At 36.1% G+C, this 15,464-nt stretch overlaps 1 protein-coding gene across 5 annotated transcripts in view; it reads right to left on the bottom strand.

Annotated features, from left to right (window-relative positions):
- Nucleotides 1-15,464, bottom strand: part of SMC5 (structural maintenance of chromosomes 5) — a 92,266-nt gene that overhangs the window by 34,538 nt on the left and 42,264 nt on the right. For all 5 annotated transcript variants that reach the window (XM_019463624.2, XM_053907797.1, XM_019463623.2 and 2 more), the window contains 3 exons: nt 7,575-7,830; nt 5,311-5,465; nt 1,559-1,672 (listed from right to left, as the gene is read on the bottom strand). In XM_019463624.2, coding sequence (XP_019319169.1) covers nt 1,559-1,672; nt 5,311-5,465; nt 7,575-7,830 — 525 coding nt within the window. The remainder of the gene's footprint in view (nt 1-1,558; nt 1,673-5,310; nt 5,466-7,574; nt 7,831-15,464) is intronic.

Below are 15,464 nucleotides of genomic sequence, written 5' to 3'. Positions count from 1 at the left end.
TGGTCCTGTTGAGGAGAAGTTATGGAAAGTTAATTATCACAGCACACACACAAAAATACAGGTCAAAGTTTTAGGAACCCACGTTACATTATCGATATGAGATTCAAATCCTTAGCACAGACGAAGCATTGAGTTTTTGACTCAAAAAAGGTATTCAGTGTAGGCTAAGCTGGTCATTTCCAACAGAAAGCATCTAATTACACCCGACGGAATGCCCTTTGCAGTGTGTCCTCCACTTGTAATCCAAATGCCCTACTTCTCACACTGGACCAAAAACTCACTGGTTAAGCTTAAAGAATTCTAAACTACACAAATGTCTAACTTCTGGGAGTCCATTCTATAATTTGATACATGCGACTTCTCATCCAGTTACCATATATTCCCATTCCCTGCCAACTCCCAAACCAGGAGGGCACTTCGATAAAAGCCAAAGAAAGTAAGGGATTCTTTCCAATCACTAGTGTACCACACAAATAGAGGACCACTGCAGCTGATTCAGGATCCTGTCCTCGCTCACACTTGTAGCGAAAGTTTAACCAAAACAAAATCTAAACATAATCTTTAGGGCTTTTAAAAGAAGCAGAAGGTGTATGTAAAAGGAAAGAAATCTTACCATAGCAAATAACAGCTAACAATATATGTTTTATAGATAACCATAACCCGGGTGGCTCAGGCAGTTAAGCATCTGACTTCGGCTCAGGTCATTTCACATCTTGTGAGTTCGAGCCCCATGTCAGGCTCTATGCTGACAGTTGGGAGCCTGGAGCCTGCTTCAGATTCTCTGTCTCCCCGTCTTTCTACCCCTCCCCTGCTTGCACTCTCTCTCTCTTTCAAAAATAAACACTAAAAAAATTACTTACAGATACCCATATATAATAAAAATATTTGCAAGCACTGTTCTAAATACTTTTCCATTTATTAATAGAATTAATCCTCACAACCATCTTGTAGATAATGGATCTGCATTTTACAGATGAGGAAATTATGGCATAAAACATACAGGAAACTTGACCAATTTAGTAGCAAAGCCAGAATTCAAATCTTGGCAACCTACCTGTATGTAGGTCTATGCTTCTAACTACTAAGTCATCCACATTGCCTTTTAGTGCCTTAGATTCTCAGTGGTGTTTCTGTAGCCAGATACAGAATTCTCATCCTTTTTGAAGAGGTTTTATTGAAAGCAACAACATATTGATTCCCATGCTCCCCGCCAAAGAAAAACCGAGTTCATTCCAATACATTTCCAAAAAGAATTTCTAAGGCCAAAGGCCCTTCATTACATTTTTTTCTCTTAAAAGAGCGTGACAGAATTATTTTTATGAATTCCAAATAACTTCAAAACACGTTTCAGGTGGAATTATGGGCTGTTTTTTCTCTTGCAAAACAAATTCATTCCCCAGTAATGACACAGATTAAAAAAGAAATTAACAAAATTGAATGATTTTACACAAGAGTTACTGCTGGTATTAGTCACTATTTTTGTTGTAGTTTGAATTTAAAAACGTAAGCACTAGAGGGTAAGCACCAGATGAATCAAAGTATTATGATGGTTACTTGCCTCTTTGAGGAAAACCTCCATATCTTCTTGACTTTCAAATACAAAAGCTCTTAAGTCATTTGATGAAATATGATTTTCAATATATTTGGCATTTTTATTATCTTTCATATTGATCTAAACAAAATGAAAAGAAAATATAAGTTGATTTTCATGAAATCCAAACTGATTGCAAGAACATTAGTTTTACTTAGATGTATTTAGTCAGATTAAATACTTCAGGGAAAAAAATGAAAAACACTTTGTACTGAGACAACATTTCAACACCTCTATAAGTTAGTACCCAGAAACATTCAATACATAGTAAAACAAAAGCCAACACTCGAATGAGTACCTGAAGCTTATCAATTTGATACTATTCAAGAAATAATGAAGTTCCTTTCTAGTCCACTCATTAAAAACCTCTGAAATAGGCTTAGATTGTAATCTAAGAGTATAAACATTTCTCCTCTATCCCCACACTTTTAGTATTTTTCTTCTTAATCTTCAAGAGGAATTCATACTATACACGGCAATAACCAATCAGTTCAAAAACACAATGAAAAAAAAAAACTTGCTCTGAATGAATTTTAACAGTGTTTGCAAGAGAAATCCTAGGCTTGTACCACCAGAACAGAAACTTTAAGATTTATTTTTAAAATATTAACAAATCAGGCACTTCTGCATGTGACACTCAATGCTATGGAAAATACTAAGATTGGTCAAGAAAACAGATTGTTTCAAAAAGACTACGCTATTATTTTTTGCAGATGGTAAGTATGTTGAAAAGCAGAACACAAGATAAAGCTCTATAACAGAGATGCATAAAAAGTGCTATCTACGGAATTTTGGGAGCTGGGATAGATTACCTTCAGCAGATGGAAATCAGTGTACTTGAAAAAATAAAGATTTATGAAAGAAAAAGTATATGTACTATATATAAAATATAGCATACTAGTTAAGAGCTAAGTCTCTGGGGTCAGACAGATGTTGCTTCAAATCAGGTACAACTTAAATTTCTGAAAATTTTAGTTTTTTACCAAAATGGGTATAGCAAAATAGTCTGTATCTCAGGAATAAAAGGATTAAGACAGAAAAAAAAATTTAGTGCAATGCTTATCATGTAAATGTTGGCAAATATTAGTATTTTAAATTATAAAATATCAATTAGCATAAGAATGGGAAAACTGATAGACGAACAAAAAAATTAATACCATCACCAGGACATAGACACTATACCAAGTTAGTGTTTACTGTTTCACAATATTTTTTGGTACCAAATTACTTCATTAGAAGGAATGGTATAAATGAAAGAAAATTTAAGTGGGCATTAGCTATAACTTTTAGAAAGTGTTAAAGTAACCCCAATATGACTGCTGGAAGTCACCTTTTTAAAATAGTTGTGGATAAGCCAGCCTAAGACTCAGCTCTCCTTATCACTCTCTCCTGTAACAGATGTCACATCTTTGGGCCTCCGTCTTGTGTGAGTTGGTTACGTGGTCATTGATTTCTTTGAAGAATTTCACTTGTTCATTGAGACAGTGAGTATCAAAATTAAGTCACACAGGTGGGGGGTTATTTCTATCCCCGCCCAGTTGGGGCACTTCCAGGAGTGACTAAATCACACGTTTCTCCCCAGGTAGAATGCAAACTGCATTGCACTCATTCTGGCCTCGTGACATCCTGAAGGAAGATTTCATCACGTTGTCACTAGCTTCTTTGGTAAAGAAGATACCTGGCTAAGTTCTTCAAGGCCACGTCTTTGCGACATAGTAAAGACACAGAGAGGTAGACAGAGGAGGCACAGCACTCCAAGGTGATGTGGTGGCTGATGGCAGACTTGTGTTTCAGCTCTTTAAAATGCACTCTTTTTCAGGGTGCCTGCGTGGCTCAGTCAGCTAAGTATCTGACTTCAGCTCAGGTCATGATCTCGGGGCTGGTGGGCTTGAGCCCCTCATTGGGCTCTATACTGACAGCTCAGAAGGTGGAGCGTGCTTCAGATTCTATGTCTCCTCCCTCTCTCTCTCTCTGCCCCTCCCCAGTTCAAGCTCTGTCTTTCTCTCTCTCTCAAAAACAAGTAAACATTAAAAAACTAAAATCTTTCTATACATCCTATCTTATAACCTGCTTTATAATTCATTAATAAGTCATAAATGTCCTTTTATATCAAGAGACCTAGAATGACATTTTTAATGGCTGCATAGTATTCCATTCAATTGATGTACAGTAATTTGCATGACCAAACAACAGCTTTGGGAATTTCATTCTCTGTCCCACCACCATTACAGTATTATAAACACTGCTGTGAGGAACAGAACTATAAACAAATCTTTGCACACTTCTCCCATCGTAGATTGGAATGGTCAGAAATAACTCCTGGAAATGGACTGCTAGTTGACAACTTATATGACTAAAATTTTAAGTTGATATATTGTTAACTTGCCTACCTTGATGACATTTCAACTAGATATTGGAGGGTTAGGTAAGTGTGTGTATCGAGATGGGGCTAGGGGAGCAACACAGTTGGAAGAAGGTGGTAGGAAAGGTGAAGGGTTATTTCAGAAAGGATAAAAAAAAGAAGGGTAGATCTTTTCATCTCAAAGATTCGAATGTAATTTGTAATGTAAATATATGCCTGCTAGTAATCCCTCTTGGTGACAGGCTACTGATAGGAGATGAAATGATAGAAGGATGGCAAATTTACTAACGTTGTGAATTATAATTTTGAGGTTGACATTTTAACAAAAATCTGTTGACAATTATTTGCATTATAATTTATTAAGGATCAAAATATTTTCTTATATTTTCTTTCAGTCCTTACCAGATTAATCAAAACAATAATGTCTGCATCCAAAATAGATATTCCCTTCTTGATCTGGCAAAAATACTCTAATAATACATACCTGAGCAAGAAGAGAATACAGTATTATGCATATTAATTTTGCTAACATAATCTAAGATATAAAAAACTACATGAAATGATTTTAAATAAAGGATAACACAAACACGAATTACAGAAAATAGAAGTTTTCATGAATCCTGCAAGGATCTATAGTGCATTCTTTTCTAAAGTTAAAAAAAAAAAATTACCCAGCAAAAACAATCCTTAAGTCATTTTGGTGTAAGTTTTACGTTCATATTATACCTAATATATCACTACCAAAGACTGTGGTGTTTACTTTCTTTTCCCTTTCCACGGCCAAAATTATTATTTTAAATATTTTAGATGGAAATTGTCCTAGCCATTCCATCTAAATTCCAATGAAGCCACACTTCATTAAATGATTTGCTAAATATAGCTTACCTTCTTCTTAATGACCCATGATCATCAAAAAGAGCTATCAAAGGTTTATGCTGGTTTCATTCTCAGAATTCTCAGAATGCTAATATTTGTAGGTAATTCTCTCTCTCTTCTGTCTTCTATCAGTTCCCCCATATCAACATAGTTATTTACAATAGTTTCCAGCCCTTTGGCAGCATTTAATCTATTGCCTGCTATCTAACCTAAGAACAACAACAGCCAGAAGGAACTAGCTAACCAAACTAATTTTATAAGTGATTCCTGGTCAATAAGCTAAGTTTCCTACTTTTCCTATTGTTGGTCAAGGGCCCTTTAGAAAACTCAGGTATGGATTCAGCAGCCTACCAACTGCCACAAGTCTGATAATAGAAAAGCATGTTGTTAATAAAACTAAGAATTCTTAAAACAACAAAAATCTATAACGATTGCAATAATAAAACTAACAGATGCTACCAAGACAAACAAAATTTCTTACCGTGAGCATTATAGGTTCACAGACCCTTTGCTTAAATTTGTCCCGGTTATTTCTTAGCCATAAAACAGCATCATATGTGTCACGGTATCTCTGTCTCAGCTTATCTTCCTTTTGATTCATAAGATTGTCAAATCGTACAATATTATCACCCACGCCTAAAAAAGGAAAACAAAGTATATCTTTGAAAACCTGCATTAAATAATACAAAAGGGTATCTTAGATCTCAAAGTTAGCACCACTCAGCAAGTACCCAACACAGTGAGAAAGCAAAACCCTGGAGAAATTATTATCAAATTTCCAAACACTTGGGATAAAAAAATGATCTTTAAGCTATCAAAAACAAATAGGCCACATAAAGAAGATTAAGAAATCGCTATATTTCCTAACATGAGGTGATTGCAATAGGCCTTCAAACTTCGGAGAGAAAAATTATTTTCAACCTAGAGTCATATATACAACAAAACCAGGTTAAAAGGGGACCATGAAATGAAGGTGTTGTCATTAAATCCCAGATATCTGTAATTAAATTCCAAATATCTCTTCTTACAAGGTTACCCAAAGATGTATAATGGAACAATGCAAGAAAAAGACACGGAATAGTTTTATCCAATACAGACAAGGATCTGTGACAAATCCCAGATGGCAGACACATGGGAGGCTTTGAAAACAATCCATTTAGGTGGAAGGAGGGGGATGGGGTCTCCAGAACTCACAAGAATGCCTAATTGTTTTTGTTTTTTAAGTAGGCGGCACACCCAACATGGAGCTTGAACTCACAACCCTGAGATCAAGAGTCACTTGCTCTAAGCTAGCCAGGCACCTCAATTGTTTTTTAAGGAAACGCTACAGCAAATGTTTTTCTGTTTTTGTTTTTGAAGGAAAACTAAAACCTTTAAAAAAGCTATCAGGGTGCCTGGGTGCCTCAGTCAGTTAAACATAAGACTTTAGCTCAGGTCATGGTCTTGTGGATCACGAATTCAAGCCCCACATTGGTCTCTCTGCTGTTAGCGCATAACTGTGCATACATAGCCTGCTTCAGATCCTCTGTCTCCCTCTCTCTCTGATCCTCCCCTGCTTGCACTCCCTCTCAAAAATAAACATTTAAAAAAATAATAAAAAATATCAATAAAAGGAAATCAGATCAAAATGTACTACCTGGCTCTTCTGTGAATAAGTTTCACTGTTGTAGTAACAAGTAATACTTGATATTTCTAGCTTTTAGAATTAACCCATAAACAGAGCCCATAAAACTTGATATGGTGCTCAATAAAATGTTTTCAGCCTTGAAAGAAATTTCAAGAGACCAAATTAGAGAACTTAAGAGTGTCAGAAGGGTGAAAAGTAAACAGGATGAAAGTATCGGTATTTTTAGCTGACAAAGTATACACTCAAGCAATACTGACAACTGTTAAATGACAAAAGATTTAAAGATACTATAGTTAACCGATAATCAATGTTAAAGATTAGTAATTAGTATTAATACAATAATGCCACTTAAGGAATTACAATAGGGACAGGAGATGTTATGACCAGGAATCTAAATCCAAAGTACAAAACATCAAAAGATAATGTCTAAAGTTGATTAATCTAGCCAGGGCAAAACAAGAACATGATAAAAATATAAATGAAGGTCTATTAGAAAACACTGCCAGGTAGTTAAACATGCTTTGTCCTGAGAGCAGGTCTGGAGGTTTGAAAGAGGTTGGGCCACACTTTTGTTCTAGTTTTTCTTTTTTTTTTTTTTTTTTTTAACCACACACATCTCGTACTTTGATAAACAGACCAAGTTAGGGGTTTTTGTTCTTTTTTACTGATCTTAGTTGTATACACTGAGCAGATAAAATTTAAGACCTGTTTTATGTGACTCATGTTATAAATCTATTTTCATGGTCTACAGGAAAGAAAAGCAAAGATGATTTGGGACAGGTTTGAAGGGGCAAAGTTAATGGAAGGTTATGAAGAGCTTAAATCTGATCTGATAAACAATGGTGGAGGACTTTGTGAAGAAAATAAAGGAAAGCATTTTTGGAGAATTAAATCAACCACCATTATCTGACATAAGACAGTGGTTAGCCAGTGGCAAAGCACGGTATATAATACATCTAGGTAATTAAGGCATCAATTTGGAAAACCCAAGGGGAGATTCCTCAACAAAGGGATTTGAGCAGGTAAAGACCTGGTTCCAGGGGAAGAAGAAAGTCCATCAACAGAAACAGATCTCCATTTTATAAACATCTCTTCACACTAAGTTTAATAAAACTTACTCTTTTTCTCCTTCTCTAGGGTTTCCTTCTCTCCTCGCTTATCGATCACCTCGCCTTCACATAATGCCTTTTCATCTTGAATTCGTCTCAAATCATTTGTGATGGCATCAATTTGGGGCTGAAGATTCTCACAGTTTTCTGCGGTCTTCAGTTCATTTTGCAAATCTTCGATCATCTTCCGAGTGTTACTTATCCTCCTCTGGCGATCGTGTTCTTCATTCTGTTTTACTGTTAAAGCCTGCTGCAGTTCCTCAATCTAATAAAACAAAAGTAGGTTAGTACTGCTTTACAAGACTTTTATAGTAATACAGTCTTTAAAATGCAAACTATCTAAGTACACAGGTGTTTTCTTCACTAAAAGGTATTGTGTTGTGGGCTGTTATTCCTACCAGACCACCTGGGTTATCTTCATTTGTTCACTAATATATCCTACGTACCTAGAGCAAAGCTTAGCTTACAGTCAGCACTCATTAAATATGTGCTCAATGAACAAAATATTTATAAAGCCAATGAGCAGATTTCTAAATACAGACAGGAAGTCAATGCATACTACACACCAGAAGACTGAAATTAAAACAGCATTTATATGGTATATGACAGACTTTCAATTAAGCAGGAATACAAATGATTATGATTATGTAACCCTTAATTTTAAATTGAAATTAACTATTGTCTTTCAACAAAATTATTTACTACTATTACTTGAAATTAATATTTTGAGATTTTAACTGTCAATCTACATGTTTAGATTTGCTGACTTATATTCAGGGTAAATTATTAAAAAACAAAAACAAAAAATCATATCTGCTAGATTTTTATCAAAACCATATAAAGCCTACCTAGAGCTAAGATTTTTAAGACACACACACGTACATGTATACAACCTATTGTTTTTTTACAGAAACAGAATTTCATATTATAGTAATTAAGGTTAACATATCACATAATTTGTTAGCTTGCTTTCCTTCCAAGTCATATTTACTCCCTTACCTCCTCCCCATTATAAAAGTAGGAACATATTCATTATAGAAAATATAGAAAACAGAAACTTAATAAAAATCATCTATAATCTCAATGTCCTTAAACACTTCCATTTTAATACCTACTTATTTACATCTTTCTATAGAACATACGTTTTATTAAATGACACCACTAAATATGTATTGAGAACAGTTTCTCATTTCTCCCATGTCCTTGGTAAAACAAAATTTTGGTTTCTGTGTAATGTTCATTGGATATAATATCTATGGATATTTTGTCCTATTCCCTATTGTTGGACATCTGGGTTGGTATCAACTTTTTCCTTTCTAAAAATTTAACTTTGTCACGATAACAAACTGAAATATGCCAAAATCACCTCTCCATACCAAACATGGAGAAGATGGAAATATATGAAAAAATTTAGAGACATATCTGTGCCTTAAAGTTCACAATGTCCAATAGGAGTAAAAGAAGGAAGGAGACAAGAAGCCACACCATTGGGCTGGAAATCCATGAAGTCCAAGGCAATGAGAATTAACAGGTACAGAATTAAGAATCACCAAATACATGAGGCAGTCCAGCTCCATGAAAAAGGGACAAGAAATTTAACAAAACCTTTGCACTCCCAGCAAAACAGACCCACCAAGCTACCAAAAATCACTGGACTACTAAAGAAATCTGTACCAAGAGGTCTTTGTCTGACGAAAAACTGGGAAGCAGCCCAATATCCCTGCCCTTCCAGTAAGTTTTCTGAACTCTAATTCATGTGTCACTCTCATCCAAGAAACTTCCATGCTAATCCCATACTCATCATCTTCAATTTCCGTGAATGTTCTCTATTGTTCCAACTGACACTTGGCTATTCCTGAAAGACACTTCTAGAGCCCTCTCTAGACCTTCTCCTGCCATAATCCTTCAGACTGCTTCAGGACTCAGAGGTGGGGAGAGGGTGTTAATCCTCATGAATCCCCATTGTACTATTTCTTCCATTAACTGAGCCCCACTGGAATTCCCTTGAAGACCATGGTATCAGGCTTTACCACCCTTAGCTCTGTTGCTGTGTTAACTACCTCCCTCAAAAAACCTTCATCACTCCATTCGTTGATGATTGTAGCTCCCCACTCACTGCTTTCCTATCATTATATAGAAAATCAATCTTTGGTCCTTGTGTTCCTGGACTTCAACTTCAACCATCTTTTCCTAAACCCCTCTGCAGCTACCTTCTCCTATGGTTATACTTCAAATCATGTAAATCACCCAAAATCATCCACCTGAAAACCATTTCTACAATCCTGTTCTTCCAGTCCCCTTTACCTGCATTTTATTCACTGTGGTATTATTCACACTATTCTTTGACCCCACAGAGTCCTGTAATGCAGTGACCCTACTATCTTTTCACAATCCATCATCCCCTTCATTTCTTTTTTTAACCTCCTGAGGTTCCACAACCCAGTACAGGACCCACTGCGAAGACCTCTTGTTCCTCCACCATTCCTATGTCACATGAGCCACGAAAAAAAAGCATAGTCTCTATCAAACCTAACTACATACCTTCTGTCTATCTCTGTCCAAAAGGCTGAACTAATTGAAGAAACTCTCCAAAAAGGTGTCTCACTTTGAATTGATGGCCACAAAACTTAAATACAAACTCAAAACTACCAGACACACCTATCACATTTCTCTGATCAATGTGTGCTCATTCTCAAGTGACTTCACATCTTGTCTTCCACCTTCCTCAATCCTTTATTGCTGCAGGCCCTCTGCTCACTCAGCTGATGACCTTGTCTCACACTTCATTAACAGCATAGTTAAAATTCCTGCTTTAAAACCCATCACTGTATCTCCATCTATACTCACTCCATTTTATCTTGTACAAGGACAGTCCTTGTAGCTACCTACATCTAAAGGAGGCCATTTCAAGCAGTGTCTCTCTAATTACTTATGGTGAAGGACCATGTTTTAAAAATTCCAAGCCATCAAAAGGCAACTTTTATCAATGACAACTACAATAAATTACAATCATTTTGGAAAACATGTTGTTAATTCCTTCAAAAGTAAAATATATACCTATGATATTCTACTCTTAGGAAACTACCAAAGAAAAGTAAAGCATATATTTTATACAAAAACTTGCACAAGAATACTCATGGCAGCTTTACTGGTAATAGCCCCAAACCAGAAACAATCTTAATGTCCATCAATAGGTGAATAAATTATGGTCTCAAGAAAAGTGAAAAAGTACATCAAACTAAACAAAAATAATAATACAAAGTATCAAAATTTGTGGACACATCTAAAGCAGTGACAAGAGGCAAGTTTATAGCATTAAGTCCATACACAAAAGTCTCAAATCAGTAATCTTGAGATTTCACCTCAAGAACCCGGAAAAACAGCAAAATAAACCCACATCAAGCAGAAAAGAGGAAATAATTAGGATATGAACAGACGTCAATATAATTAAAAAGAGAACAACAAAATCTATGAAGCAAAGAGCTGGTTCTTTGCAAAAACCAATAAAATTAATAAACTTCTAGCAAGATTGCCTTTCCTCCCCAAAAAGAAGACACAAATTACCAATATCAGAAATGAAATAGGAGTATGACTGTATCACTACAGGCATCAAAAGGATAGTAAAAAACTCTGCACAAATTTGACAACTTAGACACAACAGATCAATCCCTCAAAAAACACTACCACAACTCATTAAATATGAAATAGATTATTTGAATAGCTCTTAATTAAATTTAATTCATAATTTTAACCCCCCTCCCTCCGCCAAAATCTTAAAGACCCAGATAGTGTCATTTGAGAATTATTCAGAATGTTTAAAGAATTAACACCAATTCTTCGGTCTCTTCTATAAAAAAAAAAAAAAACAAAAAAACAGAAGAGGTGAAACACTTCCAAATTTATCTTATAAAGCTAGTTAGTATTCTGACACCAAAAACAGATGGTACAAAAAGAAAACTACAGAGCAATATCCCTCACAGACACAAAAATCCTTTAACTGTTAGTCAACAGAATTCAACAATTATAAAATTATATACCACAACCAAGAAGGATTTTCATGGATGTAAGGTTGATTTGATGATAAAAAAAAAAAAATCAAGGTCAAGGTAATGCAATGCTAAAGGTGAACATGAACACTATCATATCAACAAATGCCAAAAAAAAAAAAAAAAAGCACTTAACAAAATCCAACACTCAATGATAAACACCCCCAGAAACATAGGAATAGAGTGAAAATTACCAAACTTGATTAAAAAAATCTATAAAAAAAACCTACAGTAACAATACACTTAATGATAAAAAACAAACTGCTTTCCTCTTAAGATCACGAATGAGGTAAGGATGTCCACTCTTGCCGTTCTTATTCAACACAGTGCGGGAAGTTCTAGCCAGTGCAGTAAGGCAAGAAAGGAATTAAAAGGCATACAAATCAGAAAAAAAAACAAAAAACAAAAAACAAAAAACTGTCTCCATGTGTAGATGACATGATTGCCTATGCAGAAAATCCCAGGGACTCTATTTTTTAAAAACAGAAAGGGAGAGAAAAAAATACTTAGGTGTAATCTCACAAAACACAGAGAACTTGCATGCTGAAAACTACACAGTGGTCACTGAAGAAATAAAAGATCTAAATAGATGGAGACATACCATGTTGAAAGACTGGAAGACCCAATAAAGTAAAGGTTTCAATTCTCCCCAAACTGATATACACGTTTAATGCAATTCCTATTAAAATCCCAGCAACATTTTTTTATAGATACAGAAAAGATTTCGAAATCACCAGGAATGGCAAAATCAAACTGAAAATCCTCTCCTCCAAAAAAGCAATGAAAGCACTGACAAATGTTGTCAAAATTAACTTTTTTGAAATTCTGGAATTTAATCAAAGGCTTATAATAACCTGGAGACTGTTTATTCAAGAAAAATGCCTGAATCTTGGTAAAAACAGCAAGATGTATGGGATTAAAAAAAAAATTTTTTTAATGTTTATTTTGAGAAAGCGAGAAAGAGAGAGAGAGGGAGACACAGAATCCGAAGCAGGCCCCAGGCCTCGAGTTGTCAGCGCAGAGCCCGGTGTGGGGCTCCAACTCACAAACCCTGAGATCATGACCTGAGCTGAAGTCGGACGCTTACCCGACTGAGCCACCCAGGTGCCCCAAGATGTGTGGGATTTTAAACATGTCCTATTCCCTTCCAGTTCGCTGGCAGCCCTGAAAATCAACTGCCCACAATCACAGTGAAATCAAATCAGCTACTTAATGGCCACTGTAGAGGTCAGAACAAGGTTAGAAAGTTTTCAAGCTCTCATTCTCAGATAAGTGCCATTATCTGATCCATCGGCACTTACTCGAAAACCTTACTTGCAAAGGTTGTCTTTTTTTGATGTGACTCCACCACAGCTGGAAGTCTTTCCCCTGAAGGCATTTGTCAAAGACAATCAGTGGCCAGTGTTTTAACACCACAGTTGTTTCCTGACGAATAACAGTTGTGGCAAAGCTAACCAAAAAAACTTAAAAAGCTGGAGAGGACACCCATAGCAGACTCTGGAAGCTCCTGAGAATCTAGAAGGCTATATGAGTAGGACAGTGCGCATGCCTAGGATGGTACACATTCTCCAGAAAGACTGGAGGAGACCCTAAGCTCTCACAGAGGCTCTGTGCACACAAAGAATGTCTCACCTTGAGGCTATGTGCAAGTAGGAAGTGAAACCCAAAACAGAGCTGTAAACTAGCACTGGATATTAACCAAAGTTTGCAACAACTCAGGGAGCATTTACTGAATCTTGGTGGAAAGTAAAAACACTGCCCTGCTATGTGTTGAAGGTGTGACCCAACATGCATGAAGAGACACTCAATCAACAAAGACTGGGAGACAGAGTGGTTGCAATCATTTAAGGAAATATCTGCCCAGTATACTAACTCAGCACAGACTTCCGTTGTCATGCACAACAAAAACTACAAATTTCAAAGCATCAGTTAGGAAAGTAACTAAAGCAACAGCAACAAAAACATCATCAACAAACAGCAACAAAAGCCTGGGGAGGGAAGGACAAATGATTTCAGTTGCCATATCATGCTATTTAAACTGCCAGTTTCAACAAAAACAAAATATAGGTCATACACCAGAAAATTAGCAGTCAATAGAAAATATCCCCGAGGAAGTCCAGAAATAGACTTACAAAGTAAAGACTTTACAACAACTATTTTAAAAATGTTTTCAGTGAACTAAAGAAAACCATGTCTAGATTACTAAAGACAAGCAAATAATGTCTCAATGAATAGAGGATTAATAGAGGAATCAAGTATAAAAAAGAGCCAACTAGAAACTGTGGAGTTGAAAAGTACAATAACTGAAATAAAAAAATCACTAGTGGAGCTAAAAGCAGATCTGAATAAGCAAAACAAAGGGAAACTGAACATCAGTCACTTGAGATTATCCAGTTTGATGAAAAGAAAACAAATGAATAAAATGTGTATCAAAGTGTACCATCATGTAGATCGAAATACGCAGAATAGGAATCTCAGGAGAGAACAAAAACAGGCAGAATGACTACCTGAGGAAATTAAAAACCCCAAACTTCCCAACTTTGATCTAAAACATTAATCTGCATATCCAAAAAGCTAAATAACTTCCCAGTAGGATAAAGTGAAAAACATCATTGTTAACTGCTAAAAGACAAAACGTTGAAAGCAAGATAAAAGTAACTCATCAAGTACAAGGGATCCCCAAGAAGATTAACAGCTGACTCCTTCCTCATCAGAAACCAAGGAGGCTAGAGGGCAACAGGATGTCATATTCAAAGCGCTGGGAGGAAAAAAAAACAAGAATTCTGTATCCAGTAAAACTATCCTTCAGAAACAAAGAATAATTTAAGACATTGCTAGACAAATGGGAACCGGGATAATTCATCACTAGCACACCTGCCCTACAAGAAATCCTAAAGTCAGTCTTTCATGCCAAGATGAAAGGACAGTAGACAGTAACTTGAATCTATACAAAGAAACAAAGAGCACCAGTAAAGGTAACTACATAATTAATATACAAAATAGTTAAAATGTATCTGTTGTTTGTAACTTTTTTTTCTCTTTTCTGATTTAAAAGATAAATCAGTCCTGGTACTGATAAAAAAGATACAGTTGGTCTTACTCCCTAGTTCCTGGTTTGGAGTTCTTAACATCCTTGAAATTGCCTGAGTGGCAGGAGTATCTTTTGTTATTGATACTGAGCACGTCTGAACATGCTTGATTTTATGCCAATAAGATGATTCTTGGAAGGGCCCCGAGATCGCTTCAGAATGGGGACTGGTTGTCCGAAGAATCAACCACAAGATCAGAGGGCTGGAACTTTCAGTCCCATGCCCTGACCTCCTGGAGGAGAAAAGAACTGGAGATGGAGTTCATTTACCAATGGCCAATAATTTATTCAATTATGCCTACATAATAAAACGTCAATAAAAAATCATAATAAAATGTCAATAAAAACGACAAAGTTCTGGAGTTTCTGGGTTGGTGAAGAGGTCAATATGCCGGGAAGACAAAGCACCTAGTAGAGGTGAACGAAAGCTCTGAACACCCCACCCCCATATCTTGTCCTACGCATCTCTTCCATCTGGCTGTTACTGAGTTGTATCCTTTATAATCAACCAGCAGTTGTTAGGGCACCTTGGTTGGTTCAACTGATACAACATGAGACTCCTGATCTCAGGGTTTTGAGTTCAAGTCCCACACTGGGTGTAGAGATTAATTAAAAATTTAAAATTCTTGGGGCACCAGGGTGGCTCAAACAGTTAAGTGTCCGACTTCAGCTCAGGTCACGATCTCACGGTTCAAGAGTTTGAGCCCACGTCAGGCTCTGTACTGACAGCTCGGAGCCTGGAACCTGCTTCGGATTCTGTCTCCC

This window comes from Panthera pardus, unplaced genomic scaffold, assembly GCF_024362965.1.
Source record: "Panthera pardus isolate Hobbes unplaced genomic scaffold, ASM2436296v1 HiC_scaffold_20, whole genome shotgun sequence".
Classification (NCBI taxonomy): Eukaryota; Metazoa; Chordata; class Mammalia; order Carnivora; family Felidae; genus Panthera; species Panthera pardus.
Note: the sequence above shows the minus strand (reverse complement) of the source record. Positions and strands in the feature narration are given on the sequence as shown.